The 24,144-nt window shown below is 45.4% G+C and overlaps 2 protein-coding genes across 2 annotated transcripts in view; one reads left to right on the top strand and one right to left on the bottom strand.

The window, feature by feature from the left end:
* Nucleotides 1-1,559: 1,559 nt before the first annotated feature.
* The window catches only part of LOC122384897, a gene marked incomplete at its 3' end in the record, with an annotated part of 67,152 nt that continues 44,567 nt past the window's right edge, over nucleotides 1,560-24,144 (top strand). The window contains exon 1 of the mRNA XM_043372707.1: nucleotides 1,560-1,665. The remainder of the gene's footprint in view (nucleotides 1,666-24,144) is intronic.
* LOC122384866 (dipeptidyl peptidase 1-like) lies at nucleotides 21,150-22,767 on the bottom strand. The gene has a single exon (XM_043372652.1). It carries the CDS (start codon nucleotides 22,656-22,658, stop codon nucleotides 21,288-21,290), a length of 1,371 nt encoding a protein of 456 aa, XP_043228587.1. The 5' UTR covers nucleotides 22,659-22,767; the 3' UTR covers nucleotides 21,150-21,287.

Here is a 24,144-nt window from a genome sequence, read left to right as displayed (position 1 = left end):
AAATTTGATTTTTTTACATGATGTTCATTACTTCTTCACAAGTCACCACACACGACCGCAAACTTATTGCATCGTTTCTTGAACTGCCTCAGGCGGTCATTGTAGAACCTTCGCACTGTCCCGTAAATCAGTGCTTCACCTCATCAATGACGTCATTTCTGTCCTTCAATCACCGGCCATACTGTGGATTTTTCATCTCCCGTAACAATCAAGAGTCAGTTAATACCCGGTCAGGTGAATTTGTTAGATACGGTAGGATTTAATGTCCACATCATGTTGTTTCTTCAATCGCAGCTCAGGACGAATGGGTGGGGGCACTGTCTGTGAGGATAAAACATCTTTCTTGGGCTTCTTTGCGGCGATTCTGCTTGAGGCCATCTCGCAATTTCTTCAAAAGTGTGCAGTAGCGCATGCTTATCATTATCCGACCATTATCAAGACAGTCGGTAATGACTATCCTACGCCAGATCCAGAACACTGAGAGCATTGACTTTCCATATCGGCTTCTGCATCTTCGCCTTTTAAGAAGGGCATATGTGCCGTGCTTAAACGTCTAGATCATCGTTTTGTCTCTGAATCATACACATAGACCCAGCATTCGTCACAAGTCATCAAATGATCAAAGATGTCTTCAATTTCCTAAAAAAGGCCTAGTTTTCGTTTCGAAAGGCCAAGACGAATTTTTCTCTGGAACAAAGTAGACACACGAACTTCTAAGCGGGCTGACTCCTTTATCGTCTGTAGTTCTTCGCTGATAATATTTTCAGACACTGCCAGCATTGAGACCTTTCTGTTGCACAATCATCTGAAAGGCCACACGACGATCTGTAAGGATGAGGTCCTCCACTTCCTTCACAGTCACCACCTTGTCAATCACTGGTAGTCACTCACTTCTTGACTCCCTTGCAAAGGCCATGCAACCAAGTTGAAAATTATTTCTTCATTTTCGGTAAGTGCATGAGATGGGCTTTCTTCGCCATAAGCTAAGTTCACGTTCTTGATGTATTTTATCAGTGTGATACCGTTTCAAATGCATTAGTTGGATGACGGTTCGGTCCTCAGTGGGCCCAATGCTCATCTTTTTTACTTCTAAGTCTCTCCTACATAAGATAAAACCACGTCTCAGGATTTTCTTTGCGGGAACATTGTTCTTGAGAACCAAATATAATGCCTACCAAAAATCATCAAAATCGGTCTATATCTTCTATGTGATGATCAGAACTTTTCGATACCCCCTCGTATGTCATAAGTATATCAGTATGTGCCTATATCACTTCATTTGTGGAACCTTCACCACTGCGCCAGATAAACGGCGGCAATGCAGCCAAAGTCAGCAAGTCAGCGTCGTCACCCGATCAGGTCACCAGGTCATCTGATAAGGTCGGGTTTCTCGCGGGGCGCCGTGCCGCTCGGTGTCGACCTGCGCGGTCATTGATTGAGTCGGCTCGACGGCGGCGGCGGCGGTGGCGGGATCGTCGGCGTCGGCGGCCTCCTCCCGGCAGTCACCTGCCGTGGCTGGCCGCGCGAGGTGTGTAGCTGTGTGAGAGACGACGGACCCGCACCGCGGACCGCCCGGGGCTGCCGCCGCGCAGCCGGCCGGGTCACCAGGTCAGCGGCTGGGTGAGGGTCGGACGGACAGACCAAGTCGGCAGGCAGAGACTGCAGGTAAGGAGAGTTTGGGTACGCTGCGAGAAAGCTGTCGCTGCACCTGTTGATCTGTATCGCTCGTTGGTGGGAATGGGTGTCCGGTGTGGTGCTTCTTTTGGAGATAAGGTATCGCTACGTTCGCTAAATATGATATCATAGGAAAAATAAGAATGTTTTGGGTATACAATATCGTAACTGCAATTGTACATATACCTACATATACCTACTACCTACTATCACAAATGAAGTTAACTTAATTGCATCTGCAATTGATAACAGACTTGATTGACGTAGGTTTTTCAACTTCTTATGTAAGCACGGGATTCTACAAACATCTAGTTCATTGCCGTGTAAGTCCATTGAGTAATTATTAGGTACGATTCTATTTTATTTCTATCGTGCGAACCGGTGTTCAATGCTTTCATTAATTTTACGTGTATTTCAATAAGGTTTCTTCATGCGACGCTGTTTCCGCTTGTTCAGTAAGAGATAAATGAAATAGAAATGCTCGAAAAGTGTAACTTTACAATTTCAATAGCTGTTAACACTTCACTTTTTGCTCACCGGTTTGAACTGTTTTTTATCGACTGTTTTTTTTTTTAGAAGCCAAAACGCATAAGCAATTATTCATTTTTTTCAAAAAGAATCGAGTCTTCACCTCTCCAGACGGGTGCAGTTATTTTTTTACATCTTAGTTTTTGTTTACGCGTTTTTAGACGTTTCTCGGCGCACTGTTGTTGAAGTTATACAGGCCTATTTTACAGCTATGTTTGATTCACAAAACTGCTGCAACTTTTAGAACTTTTTTTTTTGCATATTGACATTTTGATGGAATTGGAATGCATTAAAAGATTTTTATTCTTAAATCTTGAATGCCAATATAATAACAATGTGAATCGAGCCACGCTCGTAGCGAAATATTACGAATCAATGATAACAGTAACCGGCAGAAAATATGCAATTACCGCGATTGTATAAGATAATACTATATGTTCCGCGTGAAATTGACAGGAGATACCACAAGAATAATAGCCTACACAAATATTGAAATAACTGAAAGCTCATAATACCCGCTTAGCACTGCTAACGCTGACCATTTTCTTCGAACATTAAATGCTACCATACCATAACATCTGAAGATAATGAACTTGAACCTCGAAAAGCGAGTTGTCCAGTTTCAGTCTCAGTTTGTGCGGTACTGGGATGCATTCATTATCAGTGAATCAAATAAAAATTGTCCGGGGCATCATGCTGAGATTATATGAACCAGTTAATATGCATAAATCTAGTTATTGGCCAAACGTAACGGCCACGGACCATAGGTTGACGACCCCGAAATTTAGCGAAATGAAGAAGAGGTTCAAGCAGTTTAAATAATGCTGGTGCGTGGAGTTGAATAGTGATGTAAATATGGCCACAGTCTACAAACACGATAACAAACATCGATTGCGCTTCGCTCAACCAGAGCCATGCTCGTTCTTGCTCATGAAACAGTGCATCCCCATAAAATGAAAAGTCTGAACGAATGCATTCAGGTTCCTACCTCTGAATCACTTTATATTGAGATCCGTTTCTTAACAGGAACACAAACGCGGCCCATCAATTTGTCAGTTTTAAGGCAACAGCGTCTGACAAGTGACAACGTATCAAATGGCCAACTTCTGACACTATCTACCAATACGGTAACGGCAATAAAATTGCATTGCAAAATGCAAATAGAATTGCACGATTTCCAAGCGCAGCTTGAAACCAAGTGCGACCAGCTAGTGTCATTTTCACAACCAAGTGCGACCAGTTAGTGTCTCGAGACACATTCCAACTGCATAGGTAGGTACCGCAGTAACCCATTAGGGGTGAAAGGAAACACATGATTTGTGTACGACCAGCGTTCTGTCAGCGTACGACGCATAAAGCAAACTGCTCAAACAACTGCGGTCCCGAACAACACAACACAGAGCTCCGAAACGAATGGTTTACAAAAGTCTACGACTGACGACATCGAAACAGTACGTTCATCGGGACTAGTCACATGACTCGCTCAACCCAGCTGGGTTATGGGTACTAATTGCGCTTCAAAGTGACCTCTGACAGCCGTTTACTTACGCTAGTTTGATGCATAAAACTGTACATTGAAACTCAAGCGGCAGCACATAGGTCTCCATCAAGGTGGTTATATACAACAGAGCACCTCGCTAAAACGAGCGCGAGCGCACGTTTAAAAAAAAAACGCACTGTCACACTAAACCGCACTGTCACACTAAACCGCACTGTCACACTGACAGAACACTGAGCCGCGAGTCGTGACAGTCGCACTGCGTCATATGCACGCAGATGTCGCACTCACGGCATTGTCGCTGGCATTGCGCTGCGGGTGGACACGCGCGGTGCAGTAGCTCCACGGTGTGCGGCTCACCGGAGGGATTACCAGTCTCCGACCGGACAGTCCAGGCGGGAAATGCGGTGTCTTCAATCATGACCGCCGTCCCCGTCTCCGCGGAGGGCCGCACGGCGGCGACGCGGGGGCGTCGGATCTTGAGCTGGTGGACACTGGACTCCTGCCAGAGCTACCAGCTTCAGCCCTTCAGCATCCTGTCATCAGCAAACTCCAGCAGAGCTCCAATGCAACTGGGAAAATAAAATTTATGCTGTTAAGCTAAATCATGCAAAACATTTCCTTGCACAGGATTCTCTTGCGCAGTTCAGTAAAATCTTCTGTGATATCCATGGCCGTGACAAGAGGACTTGATGCCATTGTAAAAAAAATATAGGTGCATTGGTTCTCATTTACCCACATCAAGCCTCTATAGGTACCATTCACTTGTATATCATGAAGTATGTTAACTACACAATATTTATGCAATAGACTGACATGAAATATGTAGGAATGGCAAGAGAGATGGGTAAATAAGCCAAATAGGTTGCAGGATTTATTGGCACCAAACAGGTCAGAAAGTAGAAGTTCAAACAATCTTACAAAGTACAAACTACACCAGAGAAAGTCTTTGAATTAGGTACAAAATCATGCCACAGAAATAAAAACAATGCAGTTTTGTAGAGCATTTCCCAAAAGATAATTGTGATTCAGCCTTGCTCCCATTCTGAGATTGAATAAATACAAATTATGAGGTGAAAGTTACTCAAAAGCAGTTTTTTTTTTTTAGAAAACAGCTTCAATCCATGTTTGCCTGAGTTCAAACTCAAGGCAACATCTCATAGCTTTGACAGCATGAAATTTCATTATTGAGGTTACAATTTCCATAATCTTGTCACAAACAGTGCACTTTAATATGAATAACTAACACCAAATCAGCCAGCCTTGTATCTTTATCTGGTGAAACTCATGAAACCAATAAAGCAAACAATTTCTGAGTAAAACATTTAGGTATTTGACAAGTTCAAGCACTAGCCACTGGAGCGGTATGATGTGGTCTCGTAACTTGAACGTTCAGTCTGTAAGAGCATGCCTGACTTGACTTAACGGCTTTGAGGCATCACAAAGACTTTTGCAGCAGCTCCTATTCTTTTTTAACATAAACTTAAACTATCATTACCATGCTATGATGATGAGGTGGCTGGTTTCGGGCGCATGAAAAGTAGCAGCCCTTCTTCCATTTTATTTCCTTGATTTCACATGCTGCACAAAATGTTTTTTCTTCCACGTTCCTTCTGTCTTTATAAAAAATAATAGGTAACATAATTGCTTCACTTCTTCTTTATATTCCAAGCATTGCTGCTGCAATCCATCACATTTCCCGTTAGTAAACCATTGCTCTATGGCCGCTAAAGTAAATAAGTGGAATGCGCCAGAAATTGTCAAAATCGCGCCAAAATAGTAAACTAAGATGAGAAAAAATAACCGCACCCCTCCAGACTACCGGTATGGAGCATGGCTTGATGATTTGATGACCTCAATTGTTGTCAGCAAGTCATTTGGAAAATGATCTTTGCGTGAAAGAGAGCAGGGTATCAAGGCAAGTAAATAGAACTCGAGCAGAGCTAGAAAAAGAAAGCAAATAAAAAGTAGCAGTATACCGGTTGGCCCAGAAAAAACGTTCCGAACTTTGGAGGCCTATATATCAAATTCGAGTACAAATAACGAGCCAATTTTTTCATCAAGTTTGCGTCATTTCTTTGCGCATTAGTATGACAAATTATAACACTATACCATCATTTTCAAGCTGGAAATCTTGAGTTGAAATAACTAATAAGCAAGACGTTTTTGCTTTTTTGCCGATGTCAAACGATAGTGATGATAGGGTTAGACGTCGCATGTTATAAAAAAGAATAAAATAGTGATGATAGGGTTAGACGTCGCATGCTATAAAAAAGAATAAAAAATAAAGCACGTGAATGAAACCAACACGTATGTTCTTATTTTAAATATTTTTGTCTCACTATGTGCCAAATATTCAAATACTAAGCCAAAATGGTGCTCATGGATGTCATTCGTTTCAACACCAAATCATGTTTCGAGCAGGAGTGGCAAGGTGCATGGATTACTGCTGATTACCCTCCTTTCAGTAGATTAAACAGTAAATCGACCGGATAAGGAAAACAAACTAAAGCAGACTGGTTCCTGTGCCAGAAGACCACAGAATAGCTTATGAAAAACAACATTGCCAGACGATGACAAAAAAAAAAACTGGTTGAAAAGCTACCTTTTCCCAGGAATGTCAGCCAGGAAAGCATTTGAGCCACAAGATGGTTAGAAAACTGGAAACTTCTTCCGATGCCGCTGGCACAGAGCCATCGTGGTTGCCTGAGGGAATGTGTCATCCTGATACCCGAACCATCAATGAGACTAGCTGCCAGTAGAAGTCATGGCTCTAGGCCGCGGTGCCGCGGGGTGAAAGTGTTCACCCGTTCACTCACATTTTTTAGTAAGCATCGGAGCAAAAAAGTATTTTTTACATGACATGCTTGAAACAAGAACCGTTTAAAAAGTAATTTACCGAACACCATGAAAATCGCACCATTTACTGAAAATGTGTGCCGCATTGACTATTCGAAGTTTCAATGTTGTATCTTTATCACTTTCTGAGAAATATTGATTTAAAGTTGGGAACGTTTTTCTGGGCCACCCGGTAGGTATTTATAATAGATGTTCAAACGTAACAAAATGTTCTTTTGAAACGAAGTGTTAATTAGCAAACTTTGAAAAGTCACAATGCCAAAAAGAGATTGAAATTTACGTGTTATCTTCTTATATTATAGGTGTGTAACATCAAACAATATCTACATGTGTATTGTGTACGCTATGCTTTATGCTTTATCTTGTTCCCCCGCGTGTTGCTCTCGCATTCCTAAATGCACCGTGGCTGCTACACTCTTACCTAAATCATTTCATTACGGAAAGAGTAAGAATGTACCGAAATAATTGGAAATGCTGAGCCTCGGGTCTTCAGGTAACCAAGTAATTTCACAACAAGGTGAATTACTCGACCATGCAGCGCAGTTCTGCGTGGTTTGTAGAAACTCTGGGTTGCCGGGGGCGGGATCACAACCATGGTCAGCTCGTGCCGGCTAATTTGGTCCTGTGATCAAGTCAGTCGGCCTACATCCCATCAGCGGCCTGCATCTCATCAACGGCCTGCATCCCATCAACGTGCACCCTGCACAGCACAGTGATAAACTGGATGGGTTAGCAAGGGAGGATCCTGCAGAGGGCTACCCTTATGTAACTCACCATGTAACTCAATATTGAGGGCTGGAACTTTACATTTTATGGCAAAATATTTATTTTGCATATAAATGTTTCGTATTAGTCCCGATTAAATGAAGAAATAAACACTAACTTTTTGCGATAAGCTGGACATTAAACATTAAAAAAGATTAGTGGAGAGAGAGAGAGAGAGAGAGGGAGAGAGAGAGAGAGAGAGGGAGAGAGAGAGAGAGGGAGAGAGATAGAGAGAGAGAGAGGGAGAGAGATAGAGAGAGAGAGAGAGGGAGAGAGATAGAGAGAGAGAGAGGGAGAGAGATAGAGAGAGAGAGAGGGAGAGAGATAGAGAGAGGGAGAGAGATAGAGAGAGAGAGAGAGAGAGAGAGAGAGAGGGAGAGAGAGAGAGAGAGAGAGAGAGAGAGAGAGAGAGAGAGAGAGAGAGAGAGAGAGAGAGAGAGAGAGAGAGAGAGAGAGAGAGAGAGAGAGAGAGAGAGAGAGAGAGAGAGAGAGAGAGAGAGAGAGAGAGAGAGAGAGAGAGAGAGAGAGAGAGAGAGAGAGAGAGAGAGAGAGAGAGAGAGAGAGAGAGAGAGAGAGAGAGAGAGAGAGAGAGAGAGAGAGAGAGAGAGAGAGAGAGAGAGAGAGAGAGAGAGGAGAGAGAGAGAGAGAGAGAGAGAGAGAGAGAGAGAGAGAGAGAGAGAGAGAGAGAGAGAGAGAGAGAGAGAGAGAGAGAGAGAGAGAGAGAGAGAGAGAGAGAGAGAGAGAGAGAGAGAGAGAGAGAGAGAGAGAGAGAGAGAGAGAGAGAGAGAGAGAGAGAGAGAGAGAGAGAGAGAGGTATTCATGAAAATTTGAAAGCGTCTTTGAACGTGATGCCATAAAGAAAAATGAATGCTATTGGTGAAAAATACAGTTTTACCGATAATTTCTGTGCCAACCGTGTAACAATGCCGGTAGGCTTTGGTAACATTTTGCCCCGAGCAAAAACAACGCTCAGGGAAACTATTCGTTCAAGGCTGGAAGGCGAGCTTCGAGCGTACCCAATCGCTGATAGACGTCATTTTCACGAGGATGAAGTCGATATGGAGGCGAACATGTCAGCCTATCTCTGGCAATGAAGACTGGAAACAACACTCTTCATCGGAACATTGTGGAGGAAATGGTGCAATCGTGACTGCTACTGAGACGTGCAGCGCGTCTGACTGCATCTCTGGCTGCTCTTCCGGGGAAATAAAGCGGTGCTCAGCGGCCAACTTTGTTTGGTAGGAATTGCTTTTAGTTTAGGTAATACAAAAAGTAGCGAAACTGCATCCCGCTGGGAGTCGGGTTAAGTGTGCGCTTGCAAATGTGCGCTTTTGTAAAGATGGAATCAAGGTTCATCGAAGCAAAACACGGTGGTCCATTAGCTATTTTATTAATCGCTGACCTCGCATGGGGTTGGCGTGTAGCGTGTTGAGCTCAACCAGTGAATCACTAACAGTAGCGAATAGGTGCGTGCTTTAAACTCACGCACCATGGGAACGAATTCCAGGACCTTCAGAAACGTGACGCTAGTCAAGCCTGCCAAAGCACTTAGTCGATGACTGGCTTCCATTCTCATATTTCACTCAGCGAACAAATGAGCCTTGGTCCACTGTATGAAACACTATACGAAACCAGCATATACATAAGAGACTGTTGTTAAAATTATCACATAAGTCGATATTGTCATTCTATGCAGTGTCTTTAGCTGATAGAAAATGGCCATTTCGCAATTAATCAGTTTCATTGTAAACAACAATCATCTTTACTAGGATAAGTCACTAATTCATCGTTTTACACGACTTGTTTCTCCCACAAACAAAGCTGTGAACATTAAAAATAATTTCGCAGTTTCTTTTCTTTTTCTTTTTTTAGCTGTACCACACCGTGTGAGTACCGATAATGTACGTTTTGTGCTCCATATTTTCTTATTGTTCTTGTTTGCCAAGGAAATGTTATGAACAGCTTGCCTTAAATGCGATTTAAACAACGTGACTGGCTCATACTATACCATTGTTTCTGCTTAGGTCCGACCAGAAGCAATCTTTGAGTTTTTAAGTCTTCTAGCACTGATATGTCAAACATTCTAGCTGAATGTACGTTTCCCGTTAAGCTAATGTGCTATGTAATTTGGTACCTGTCATCAGTCGTTAGTGTTCGTCTGCATCTGTACATATGTTGTGTAGCGCGTATAAGCCGTCGCATACACAATAGTCAGCCTTGATTATGTGCGTCAGTCGCAGCACTGAGCACACACATTTCTATATGATAATAACATCCATGGTCGGCTGTACACTACACTGGTACTGGCCCTCGCTCCTCTCCTCGTTATTTCTGCCTCACACACCGAGCTTCAACACACCGGGTCACTTCAGAACAGCGGGGCGGCTGCCTCCCGCGCTCCGTAATCTGGATCGATTCGCGTGGCGACTGAAATCGATGGCGGCACGGCCCTTGGGTGTGAGCGTGCCGCCCCCGCCGTCTCCTCTCCTCTCCTCTCCTCTCCTCTCCTCTCCTATCCTCTCCTCTTCTCTCCTCTCCTCTCCGCCGCCCCCGCCCTCGCCTCCTGCACCGCCTAGGTGAACTTTGTCATCGGCCGGACGGTTGGAAGCGAGATGCCGCCGTTGGGTGGAGGGTGGGGTCCCTAGCTGGTGGATCCGAAACGGGACGCTGTCGCCAACGTCACACCGAAGTCATTTCCGAACCGGCGAGGATTGGGGCAGGAGTTGTGGAGGGGAGGAGGGCACGTGAGGTAGCCTCTACGTGGGTCGATATAGGGAGGGTGGTTTTTATTGGCTTATGTCGGTCGATGTGAAGGAGCCACACAATTAACGAATTATTGGTCAGAAAGGGGAGTCCAAGTCATTGGCTGTTAGCTAAAGCACCTACTTTTAACCCTCGCCCCGTTGGGGGGGGGGGCCATTTTGGCCCCCCCCTGTGGTTTTTCCTGAATAGCAAGAAAACGGCGGCGCGCAGCGCCGCCAAATTTTCAGTACCTTCCCGGGCATCAATTTGACACCTTCACACCAAATTTCAAGTCTTAGGTCACCTTAGGTCAGGAGTTATTGAGGTCAAACTGAGGTCATGTTCGAGCAAAAATGAGCAAAAAACATGCAATCTTGAAACGCTCACCAAATCTACAGTTATCAAGCAATTTCAAAGTTCTTTATATGGTCTAGTAGACAAAAGGCGGCGCTACAAAACTGCTATCTCGGATTTTCAAAATTTTTGGTTTTTGACCCAAAAAAATCAAAAAATTGATTTTTTTAGAAAAACTTTGAAAAAATCCAAAAATTTTCCGAATTTCGAAAAAACCGGAATATATGTGATAGTCCCAGCGCTCTTCTATATACATACCAAATTTCAGATCGATATCTCGTTTTTTGGCCAAGTTATAGCGAAAAAACTGTTCAAAAATGATGACGTCAAATTTTTGAACTCAATTTTTAGCAATTCTAGACCTCGTACGGCAAAACAAAGACCACCATTGAACTCCCCGTGACGAGCTGCATCGATTCGATACCCATTTTATGCAAAAATATTAACTTTGAAATTTGACCTAATTTGACCTGACCTTGACCTGACCTTGACCTGACCTTGACCAAAACGTGGTCTAAGCTGGCCCCAAAGGCTGCCTGACCCATATAATCGCATTTGTCATGTAAAATGGACCATAAAACATGTATCACACGACACTTTCATATCGTGACCCCCCCGTGACCTGACCTCTGTGACCTGACCTGGTATCAGTGACCTCAAATAGCAAAATATGTGTTTGAAGAACATTTCCCCATCGATGATTTTCAATGAAATGCATTTTACTCGATTTTACAACGCATTTCTTGAAGTGCCTGTAAACGGTGAAAATTGGACCTTTGACCTGACCTGTGACGTCATCGGTTTGACCTAGGTCAATAAAATTGGGTCACAAGGTAGTTCCCCGTTGGGGCTATCCAACGCCGTTTACCGCTTGTCGCTATGTTGCGTGGTTCTCGAGATCTTAGGGGGGGGCCAAAATGGCCCCCCCCCCCAACCGGGCGCGTTGCTCGGCAGAGCCCAACGGGGCGCGGGTTAATGCCGTCCAGGGTAAATAAGCAAACGGTTCATATTGTTCTGGAGAAGAAAAGGATGAACAAATGAGTAAGTAACACATTGCCAACCACATTATGCATGTTTTAGCCAAACGCCGCATCGAACGTCTGAAGTATTGCAGTTATCTGTGGTCATTTTTAGGAGGGCTTATTTTATTTTGAGCTACATACAATAAACAAAAAATAAAATAAAAGAGACTTGCCCTTGCCACAAGCTATCTAGGAGCGTGATCACATCATCTATAATGCTCTCTCTCTCTCTCTCTCTCTCTCTCTCTCTCTCTCTCTCTCTCTCTCTCTCTCTCTCTCTCTCTCTCTCTCTCTCTCTCTCTCTCTCTCTCTCTCTCTCTCTCTCTCTCTCTCTCTCTCTCTCTCTCTCCCCGTATCCTGTGCCACTGACGTGACCACCGGCTTCAGTTGGAGCGTAGCTCTTTGTGGTGCACCCCCGCACCGCGCACAAGTGAGAGCTGGGAAATTGACTGCACTGGTGCGTGTGTTTACCGAGTGTTAATCAGCACTACTTTCTCGGTTAGCCAAACATCCAGCGCTGAATCGGACACTAGTTTATGGTCACCGATCTTCATCGCGAAGCACATATCTGGTATTGGTGTCGTCATCCATTGAGAAAAGGAAGAGGTGAATTTTAGTGGAATGAAGGTTTTGTGATAGTCAGGTTTAAAAATCAGAAAGGGGTAGAGAGAAAAACAGAGGAGTGATGCAGCGACAGAGAACACAAATACAGACAGAGACAAATAGACAGACAGACCAACAGGTGACGGCGTCACAGAGTAGAGGAGAAGAAACCACGTGTCTATGTCAGCTGGCGAATAGCCAAGTGAATTATCAACCCCTAAGCTTGAAATAATGGTACTGAGTAGCCTGAAGGTTGGTAAAGCACGGCTTAAAACCATGCATTATGCATTGTGGTAAGGTGAAAACTGACGTACCTTATTGATGGCGCTGTGGTACGATATTGCGTTGAAATGGCTTGTTTATAGCTTCCATATGGTCTACACGACGAACTAAGCTGACCATTTATGGCCCAAAGCCCCATCATCAATCACCATCAGACATACTTTCAGCAAACTATCTTCTGAGCTCCTATGTATGTTAAACAGAGCTTGAAATTTGTCACCAAATGAGAGCTTCGATGCCGATGGGGAGGATAAAAAACGGAGATTTTCCCGTCAAAAGCAAAGGAAATGATAAATGGAAAACTTAAAAAACATTTGATGATGAATCAGGACACCAGCCACGGAACAATAGGTCTCTTCTATACAAAGGTAGCCTGGCTTTTAGACTATGTGTATTCTACAACGGCCATTCTGCTAGATCATTCCAATCTAGCCACGACCATTCTGTGTTTACCACATTGTGGCAGCATACGGGACCGTCAGAAGGGCAGTCTCGCACGTCAATATCGCCCGGCTGCCGATCCTTGGCCCGTCTCCCCTGCACGGCACCATGAGGGTGTTTAGCATCAGGGCTCGAGCGGCGATCTGACGTCTCACCTACTGACAGACGCCAGGTATTCTCCAAACTGCTGAAGTGATGCTCACTTGAAAACGCTCAGAAAAGAGCGTCGTTGTTTGGCTTTGTAACGATGGGTACAATAGAAGGGAGCTCTTCTGATATACACTATGGCTATAGGCTACCTACATGTGTAGTAGCGCTCGTGTTCACACAAGGGCTATTTTTCATTGTGTTGATCATTTTTGCATTATTATTTTATTTTGGTAGCTATTTTATTTTGGTACCTATTTACCGTCACTATACATTAGATGTGTGTCGTGTCAAGTAAGCATTGCCATAATCTCATTATATGGTTAAATCACTTTGTGATCAGTAATCAGTATACACATATATTACGTCATTCCGACTGGCTTGAGTTGACATGGATGCAGCTTTCATGTAGCAAATGACAGCATAATGCAAAATAATTGTGTTAGCATAACTGCGCATTGATAATACAGCAGTGGTGAATATAACCAACGCATCTCTCTCTCTCTCTCTCTCTCTCTCTCTCTCTCTCTCTCTCTCTCTCTCTCTCTCTCTCTCTCTCTCTCTCTCTCTCTCTCTCTCTCTCTCTCTCTCCTTCCTCTCTCTAGTTTTCTATCTTTCGCTCTCTCTCTTTCCCTCTGTCTGTCGGTCTGTCTGTCTGTCTGTCTGTCTGTCTGTCTGTCTGTCTGTTTGTCTATCTGTCTCCCTCCCTCCCTTTCTCTCTCTCTCCCTCTCTCTCTCTCTTTCTCTCTCCAAGGTTATTGCGGCCGCCGCGGCCCCCACATCCAGACACCGCACCGCCACTGAACGCTACCACTGCGAGCCTCGAACGCTCTCCGGCACCGCGGCCGTAATCAGACGTAATCGATAGATGAGGCCGAGAGAGATTGGGCTCGTTATCCCGCGCCTGGCTTTTCTGCTCGCGCCCGTACCTTCATTAGCCCAACGGTGTTTCCTATGGTTTTAACGGATAACGCCCCTATCCTTTAACGGATGATGTTCCTGTCCTTAAACACATAACGCTCCTGTCCTCTGACGAATAATGCTTCATTTGTATCGTGTAAATAATGGTATAGTTGAAATCAAAAGCGGGATTTCACAGCTTCTTTCAGAGCATCGATTTCTTAAGATATGTAAGTTTCACTCGTTCTTTCTACCGCGGCTACCATCACGTCAACATTGAACTCCACCAGTCAACAAACTAGAGCTAAAAGGCCAGTATGTAGCCTGAAACTGTCAATAATACATTACGCAAGCATACACTGCTAAGGCTTTCACTAACCTGCAGTAGCAGTCCAGCAGAATTATCAATTTCATGTTCTTTATCGTAACTAAATTTACCCATGTCACTCGTCAGCGTACCGTGATGCGTAGTTATTTTCTTATAACGGTCTGCCTCTCAGTGACATCGCTTATGCTCACACTGATTTCATCTCTGCCACCGACTGAAACGTCATATCAGAGAAAAGGTCCTGCTCGATAAAGCTAGCGGCGCAATATTCCCGAGGTTTTCAGCTCGACACAACTGTTTGATTTGATCTGGAGGGATTTCAGCGCCGTGATTGCGGTGTAGAAGAATCCAGTTACCTCTGCAAAACCCCGCTCAGACGAGAAGTGCTTCCACAGTGTTCGGTGACGTGGATGAAAGGTTCTTGTCAACAGAGAAGTCCACTTCTTCTGGCTCATGTCCACAGGCATCCAAACGTAAACATTTCATGTTTGATAAAGTCCACGAACTTGTGGCTAAAAGTTGTTATTCTTTCAATCTTTTATGCATTTATCGTTCCCTTATGTTTATCATCACGCATCGAATTGCTTACATTTACAGGGTGGGGCAGAAAGATTTACCTCTTGATTTTTGAAAATATTTCGGTCCAGAACGAAGATATTCAAATGATTTTTGGTACACGTATTCAGTAGCATGTACACATCTCAGCAACGGCACTATGAACCAATTTGACCACCTTTGGTCTTCACCCCTGCCCCGAAACCTCTCCCTGCGGAGAGGCGCGAGCGCCGCACGGTGTCTTCGTCGAAATTCGACCATGCCGTCTCGAGTGCCAGCTTCAGAGCGGCGATGCTGCTGTGTGGTGTTGCACACTTCTCCCTCTCCAGGATGGCCCAGGTGGTGAAGTCCATCGGGTTCAGGTCTGGACTTGATGGTGTCCGCATGTCCTTGTCCCAGAATCCAGGCATGTGGGTCTTGCACCACTGTTGAGTGAAGTTGGCCGTCTGAGACGACGCAACGTCCTGGACGACGACGTATCCGTCTCGGAACGACTGAGTGATCCAAGGCAGAGCATGTTACTCCAGCAGATGGACATTAACGTGTGAACTGACTTTCACACCCGCCTCGATGAAGATCAAGGGTCTTTTTGAGCCGTCGGATGCGACGGCAGCTCAAACCATGACACCAGCAAGGTTGTAGCGACCAAAACTGGCCTGGATAGCAGGATCAATGCTGGATGTACCATCTGCCAGGATTCTGACGCCTTGAGAGCTCATCTGGGGCTCAACCGTGGAAATCTTTTTATCAGATCAGAGGAAGACCTTGCTACCGGCGCTTCTGATTTCCTCCAATATCTTTTGGGCCATGTGAAGCCGCTTCTCCTTGGATGCCGCCGAAATTAGGCGTCGACGTTGCATCGTGTATGACTCAAGGCCAAAATCATCGTTTATGATTCTCCTGATCGTTTTAGGCGAAAAATCGAGGTCCTTTGTCAGTTTGCGCATGTTTCGCCAAGGAGTTCGAGACACCATCTTGTGCACGATATCAACCAGCTCTTTGGCGCGGACATGTCTTGTTCTGCCTGGGATGGGCTTCCTCGACACCCTACCTGTCCCTTTAACCCTCGCCCTGGCAGGGCATTTTTCATAACACGGCCTGGCAGGGGGGGGTCGATGCGACCCCCCCCTCGCGATTGGCTCCTATGGCACCTAGAAACACCAAATTTGGTAGGTAGGTGGGCCCCCTGGAGTTCTCGCCCCTGTGTAAATTTGGTTGCTCTAGGTCAATATTTAGGGGGGTTTTGGGGGGTATAAATGTAAAAATTTCGCTAAAAACAGGCCAAAAGTTTTTCGCTTATAACTTTTGATCTAATTAAGATAGAGCAAAAAGAAAAGCACCAGTGAGCTCAGCACGTCAAGGCGCGTCGAATGATATACTTTTTAGCTTGCTTAAGTGTACTTAAAGTTTTTCTTAAATTTTAAGTAAACTTAAATTAATAAATTAAGTTCAAGTTAACCAAATTGCATCATATCGCATATCATTCGATTCGGCTGATCACCAGGAACACAATAATACCATTTTTTAAGCTCTAGCGTCATTATGTGCCAAGTTATTGGCAAAAACGTCATTTGACCTCAGTTGACCTCATTTGACCTGACCCATGGATAAGTACACCAAACAAAGAAGCACCAAGTGACCTGCTGTTAAGTACCGTGGTTTCAAAGCACAAAAGTGATAGAACGAAGCGGATATCTCCAGTATTTTCCGAATTTAGTATTTTCCCATAGGCTTAACATTACGACGTAATGACCTCTAACTGACCTCAGGTCAGTGACCTCAAAAAAGCCGGACTAGATGTTATACAACTCGGTGAACTTAGCACATCCTGAAAGTTTGAAGGAAATCAGTCAACAAATGTGAGTTGGACAGGTGCAAAAAGAAAATTGAAATTTGACCATGACCTTGTACCGGTTTTTCTGACCTGGTGACCTGACCCAAGGTCACCCGGACCTGAAATTTTCAGGTCATATGTAAAAAGGTTGCCCCATAGGCTGTGCCAAATTTGGTGGCGCTGCGCGCCGCCGTTTTTACGCTATCTTCAAAAAACCTTAGGGGGGGTCGCATCGACCCCCCCCCCCCCTGCCAGGGCGAGGGTTAAGGCATTTAATTATACTGTTAGCAGTTTTTATGGCAACACCGAGCTGTTTGGGAACGCTTCGGACGCTGTGGCCAGCCTGCATCGGCGCCGCAATTTGGGTTCTTTTTGCAATCTCCGCCATAGCTCATCAACAACCATGACGAAATAAAACACAATCATAAAAATTATACACGAGTCAGTTGGGAAGCCGCATGCAAAATTTCACTAAAATCCGTCCAAAACTTTTTGAGTTATGGGCTGAAAACAAACAGGTAAATCTTTCTGCCCCACCCTGTATTTTTATTGTTTATTATCTAAACGGCTTTGCATGTAATTTCACGCATAAGATACCTATTAATGTCAATGCTAACAAGAAAATGGTGGGGCTATGTATTGCACACATAAACCGAATAAAAAACATTATGTAAATATCTAACTTCAGATTCCTCGATGTTCCAATCCCTGCATGTCTAGAGATTAGCTCGACTTCGGCCTTCCATTCCTATCAGTGGACTTTGGGTCAGTGAAGATCCCGCGCTGCCGCCAGCGCGGCGCCGTCCGAGGGTTTTCGGATGAGGCCCGACCACCTTAGACTAACAGGACCGTATGACGTGACCCTGGTCCCAAGGCGACCGAGAGCGGCTGGTTGTGCCCGTGACCTTTTGCTGGTCCAGCTTTATGGTGAACATGAGCTGCTGCGCGTCCGGCTGTTCGTTCCTTGTCACTGAGTCAAGTGAAGCAGGCACAGAGAACCTTTTAGGAACGCTTCTGGTGTCTATCGGAACGAAATGAATCATTCGACTAGCTAATTGAATATTTTGGACTAGCTTTATTCTTCGCTGTTATAATCTGGTCCATGAAACCAAAGACCGAGCAGCGGCCGTTCGGTCGGCACACGAGATGGCTGGATACTGTGCCGTCAGGCACCGCTGCCGTGCGGCACAGCCTACCAATCGCGCACCGGTTCCAGAGGCTCTGCGGGGAACCGGCACGAGCACGCTGCATTCACTCCGAATCCGGCCTTAGTAACACGGTGCTTACTGCTAATACGCAGAGCTACCGCGCAGCCTGTCTGGTGACCAAACGCCATCAACCTACTGTTGTATTAATGTGCAAAATGGTTTAAATGAGCGTCAGGCATTTGCTGCTGCAAATGCCTATGTAAAAAGTCGTCCACATGTTTCGCATGTAGTCTGTAGAGCGTGCGGCATGTCCTAAGGAGTTTTATTTGAAGAACGAATATTAGAATAAATATCTGTCCGAAGTGTTAGTGTTCGCCGTTCGGTGATGCATACGTCCACTCTTCAACTTGTCGCCTTTTGAGTGCTGCTGCATTGTATGACCGTTCAGTTTGTGCAGAGCGAAGGCAGCGCGATATTTCCCTCGTGCTCGGCGCCTCCGACGTCATCCATTAGCTTCTTACAGCGGACAGAGCGGACGTTGATGGACTGGTTCGAGCTTCTAAATCGGTGGCTAGTGCTCAAATGCTGTTTTTAGGTTAGCCCCTGACAACCGATGTTACAATAGGACAACAAATGTTAGGGCCAGTTGTCGGACCCATTAGATGAAATGTAAAACTGCCTGACAGTTCACATTAGACATCATTGAAAACTGAAAGAAATGTGCTGCAAATGATTGAAGCAAAACACCGGAGCATTTGTCAGAATTCCCATCTGTATATGGATATATGCTATAGGTACAAGATATTTTTCCATATTTTGATAATCATAGACTTATTTGTACGTCGAGACATGCAAAAGTAAATGTCACAATCTACTGGTATAAATGTGCAGCTTGTGTAGCAAAAAAAAAGATGTTTGAAATGAAAAAAGTTTCAAAGCATGTGCAGTGCACTCTGTTGTTACGGTACAATTCCTAAATGCATTTGATTTGCTCATGCATTTGCCAATTTGTAATCAATAATGACACGTTACTTTCCCCCAGAAGCATATTTTTACCAACCATAATTACATAATTTCTTCACCATTAACATCAGCCCCTTAGAGCAAGGCCCATTACGTTCACGGCTTCCGGTGGATGCCTCGTCAATCATAATATGCACATCATTGGAGCCTATGGGGGAAGGCATACATCACCCATCATAATATGGAGCAGACTAAAGTGTCGCGTCTCCCGCTTTATTGACAGCTATTTGCCTGTTATTATATAATATGTGCGGTTTACGTACATGTGAATTGCTAAAATTACCAGATAATTGCACCTTGCTACGTGACGAGCTATTGCCACCTAAACTGAACAGGTATGGCCGAGCTCTTTTTAGGACACAGACAATTTATCAAATGATTGAACTCATAGGCGGCGGAACGGGGAGGGCACCGGGGCACCGTGCCCCCCCCCCCCTTTGATTTTGGCATTTTAACATTAGCCCTATATGGGCGTTGCATGGAAAGAATGGGACCAAAAGCCGGCAGTGCCCCCCTTAATTGAAGGTGTTCCGCCGCTACTGATTAAACTGACAGCATGACGTCAAGATTAAGACTGCGCCTCAAACTACCCAAAACACTTCCTTGGGTTAAATTAAAGTTTGAGTGATTTTTTAAAGTGTAATAAGAAAATAAAATATTGAACTGCACAACAAGCCTGCCTCGAGCCAACCTATAAAATCAGGCAACGTTTTTTTGCAATTTTCGTGGCACTGAGTGTTACATGCAGCTTATTGTGTTGAGCCTGATGCTTATGAGCACAGTTGGAGGTTGGCTTCTTGTTTGTTTTTCCCCGCCCAGGTGATCGATTTAACGCCTGACCGTGTTGTGCATGTCTGGATTCGTACTGTAATAAAATCAGATAAGCAAACTGAGAAGAGCATTGTTCACTAAGTAACTTCCCTTCTAGCATTCAGCTTCTACCATGCCTACTAAATTATACATATATAATTATATACCTTTTCTATGTTTCTTCGCTTTCAACCTGGCGCGGAAATATCTGCACGATTATCAGACACATTTTCCACATATGTAACTATGATATAAAATTGAGCCGATCTATGATTTAATTTGGCTCATAAAATCAAGTCAACTTTACTTATAACAGAGCAATTTCGTTTGCATAGCTCGCACGCTCTGATCGCCTCCTTAATCGAAGCAGTTTAACTTGCTCTTAACCCTCGCCCCGTTGGGGGGGGGCCATTTTGGCCCCCCCTGTGGTTTTTCCTAAATAGCAAGAAAACGGCGGCGCGCAGCGCCGCCAAATTTTCAGTACCTTCCCGGGCATCAATTTGACACCTTCACACAAAATTTCAAGTCTTAGGTCACCTTAGGTCAGGAGTTATTGAGGTCAAACTGAGGTCATGTTCGAGCAAAAATGAGCAAAACACATGCAATCTTGAAACGCTCACCAAATCTACAGTTATCAAGCAATTTCAAAGTTCTTTATATGGTCTAGTAGACAAAAAGCGGCGCTACAAAACTGCTATCTCGGATTTTCAAAATTTTGGGTTTTTGACCAAAAAAATTTCTAAAAACTGATTTTTTAGAAAAACTAAAAAATATCCAAAATTTTTCCGAATTTCGAAAAAAACCGGAATATATGTGATAGTCCCTGCGCTCTTTTATATACATACCAAATTTCAGATCGATATCTTGTTTTTTGGCCAAGTTATAGCGAAAAAACTGTTCAAAAATGATGACGTCAAATTTTTGAACTCAATTTTTAGCGATTCTAGACCTCGTACGGCAAAACAAAGACCACCATTGAACTCCCCGTGACGAGCTGCATTGATTCGATACCCATTTTATGCAAAAATATCAACTTTGAAATTTGACCTAATTTGACCTGACCTTGACCTGACCTTGACCAAAACGTGACCTAAGCTGGCCCCAAAGGCTGCCTGACCCACATAATCGCATTTGTCATGTAAAATGGACCATAAAACATGCATCACACGACACTTTGATATTGTGACCCCCCAGTGACCTGACCTCTGTGACCTGACCTGGTATCAGTGACCTCAACTAGCAAAATATGTGTTTGAAGAACATTTCCCCATCGATGATTTTCAATGAAATGCATTTTACTCGATTTTACAGCGCATTTCTTGAAATGCCTGTAAACGGTGAAAATTGGACCTTTGACCTGACCTGTGACGTCATCGGTTTGACCTAGGTCAATAAAATTGGGTCACAAGGTAGTTCCCTGATAGGGCTATCCAACACCGTTTGCCGCTTGTCGCTACGTTGCGTGGTTCTCGAGATCTTAGGGGGGGGCCAAAATGCCCCCCCCCCCCAACGGGGCGCGTTGCTCGGCAGAGCCCAACGGGGCGCGGGTTAATCAACTGACAGGTCTAGTTCATCTCAAGTAGGTACTGAACTGCAGCCTCACACAAAACTTAGTTCGGGTGTGACAAGAATCTCCTTTTCCAGTCGATGATCATACATTTATTACATCACATGACCTCAAAAACAAACAAACACTCAACAAAGTCACCAGTGCAGCCGGCCTTGGCCTCTTTTGAGGACGACCTTGATCTCCTCAGAAGACGACCTTGACCTTTCACAGGACGACCTTGACCTCGACGGCCAGACTCTCGATGGCGCACTCGTCGTTGCCGCGCTGGATCTTGAAGTAGCCGCCGCGGCCCCACTCGGTGCCCCAAGAGTTCTTGACGTTCCAGTACTTGACGCCGTCCTCCACACCATACCCGGTGATAAGCACCGCGTGGTTGGTGAGTTCAAACGGATCGAACTCGCCACTCTTCAGGTGGTCCAGCGCAAAGTCGTGGTGGTAAATGCCGTCCTGGTAAAGCGTGAAATCGTCATACACCTCGAAGCCGATGACCAGGGGCCCGTTGTTCACCAGGGACTCCATCATCAGAGCCTCGTTACAGGCGCCGTAGTAGCCTCCGACGTACTGGTAGGTGGCGGTGTAGGTGCGGCCGCAGCTCGAGTCCGTGCCACAGGTGGCAGTGTCCACACCCTGGTACGCGTTGCAAGGCTCAGCGACCACGCCAAAGTCCTTGGCGTACTTGCCGGCGATCAGGTAGGGGAAGCCTCCGTCGCAGCCCTGGCTGTACTCGCTGCAGCTGACGATGTCCTGCGGCGAGAAGACGGGCTGCTCGGTGTTGTTGGTCAGAATACGCACTTGAGACTCGAGGGCGGCCATCGACGCGAAGGCATAGCACGAGCCGCAGTTGGCCTGGTCGCGGACAGGAGGCACGAAGCTGACGCCGTTGATGTCAGTCCAGTCGAAACTCGCCGGCAGCGACTTGATGATGTCCAGATGCGCCTCAGTCATCGGAGCCGGCTTGGGCCGCTGCGGGAGGTGCGACCTGGCTCCGCCGCTGCGCCGGTGCATCTCCGCCACTGTGTACTTCTCGTGCTGGGGGTACGCCTTCGCCTTGAACGTGCTCTCCTTGCGCGCGTTGATGGCAGCGATCAGTGCGTGGTTGTTGGCGTACTTCTTGGCACCCTTGACAGCATCTGCCAGCTTGACGCGGTGCGTTTTGGGCAGGCTCGGTCCCTGCTTCTGCCCGCGGATGCAGGCCCAGTTGCGAACAGTGACGTCATGAGACCATCCCGGGAACGTGCGGTCGCACAGACTGGTCACCTCCTCGCCGTCCTGCGTGTAGTAGGAGAAGGCGAAGTAGGTCCGACCGTTGACGGTCGCCTCGAAGCCCTGGTTGTAGATCAGAGTCCAGGTGCCGACGTTACCAAACGTGTCCACCACGGTGTTGGGGGCCTGCAGGGAGAGCGCGATGACGTTGTCCATCGGCGTGGCGTCGTCACACTGGATGGTGCTGTCGCCGGTTGGGTCGGACGAGTAGAACAGCCATTCGCCCTGGATGTCGGAGAAGCTGCAGTTGGCGGGGGTGTCGGCCCGCACGGCCGCAGCCAGTAGCAGTGAGAGCACCGCCGCGCGCAGCATCCTGACAGGTGGGAGGTGACCTGAAGTCCCACGGACGGCCACCGACAGTGTGACGAAGCATCGTCCGCGCCCTCCTTTATAAGTTCATGTTATCATGCTCTTCAGATAGATTGTGGCCAGTCCGAGTCATATGACCGCGATCTGGCATCAATATCAGACGTCACGAGCGAAATCTGGCAAAAGCACGTGATGTCTTGACTCTTGAAAGAAGCAAGCTATGCCTATAATAGCTAAGCTGTTGAATATAAGAGCAGGAGAACCTAGCATGGCGTTATGCAGGAAGTCAGCTGCAGGTTACACTGTTAAATATACTTATATAGGTTTATGCGACTTCAAGACTTGCCAATATTGTTTGTGATAAGTGCTAACGATGCAATTAGTTCGTCTTGGACCTTAACTCACAATCTTTTTCATGGGCTAGTCACCAATTCTTTCAGGTCATGGTCTTACATAAAGCTCCTTATACTGTGACTGGTAAGATCTCTGATTATCTAACACTTGTGATGATCCGCGGACATTGTGTTTCGTACCTACACTAACAAAGCAGTCACCGAGCGCACCTTAAATCCCCTGTGTCCGATATCAGGTAAAGTGGCTGACCGTGACCATATCGACAAGTACCGCCCCATGACGCATGATCTCGTCTGGTTTGACCAGGCGTGGTGTGCCGAGAGGGCAAAGGTTGATGCTTGTCGACAAGGCTACTCGAGTGTTGGTTCTGATATATTTCGTTAGGCCATGACGAGTGTTTCATTGAATGCTTTCGGTGGGAAGTGTGTGAGCTTTGGAAGGGAAGGATGTATGCTGGAGCCGTGCAGCTTTCCTCGAAATCGCTGCTCGGTTGGCAAACAATAGACGATATTTGAACAGTTTATATTTTACAGGTAATCATTTGGTTTTATTTGCCTTTTTGACCTTATTCAGCGAGTTTCTACGAAATAATGTTTTTTTTCGCTGTCTAATCCACTTTAATTTTCAATGAAATTTCCCTAAAGCTTAACACCTCCAATGTCCCGATAAACGCTATTATATACCATGACATTCCCAAAATACGAGCTAATTTAGTAGCAGCCTCACTCATCGCCTCTAACTCCGATAAAAACTTGAGCCGTTTTTTATCTAAAAAAAAAACTTTTGATAGTCCTTAGGTGTGATGCAATTCTCACCTCAACGGAATGCGCGTCTCCCGTCTGAGCTGGTCGGACGCAGCACACTGCACCGATGGTGGCGGCTGGTCACAGGATGCCCTTTCTGGAAAGGCTGCCGTCCACATTCGATCGCCGCCGATCACATTACCTATTCTAATCATGACTTGACCTTTGCGACAAAAAATGCACCAGCCTTTGTTGCACATCTCGATTCTTATTTCCAGCAAACTTGCATGTTTTGCAAGGCGATCACAAGGGCAACTCTGTTGAAATAAATTGAAATGTCATATTTATTCATGCTGGTTTAGTTAATCGAAACTTCAAATATCAATTGATAT

The sequence above is a fragment of the Amphibalanus amphitrite genome, unplaced genomic scaffold (genome assembly GCF_019059575.1).
Source record: "Amphibalanus amphitrite isolate SeventyFive unplaced genomic scaffold, NRLGWU_Aamphi_draft 000201F_arrow, whole genome shotgun sequence".
In the NCBI taxonomy this organism is placed as follows: domain Eukaryota; kingdom Metazoa; phylum Arthropoda; class Thecostraca; order Balanomorpha; family Balanidae; genus Amphibalanus; species Amphibalanus amphitrite.
The sequence above is the reverse complement of the archived record's forward strand: the minus strand, read 5'-3'. Positions and strand labels throughout refer to the sequence as shown.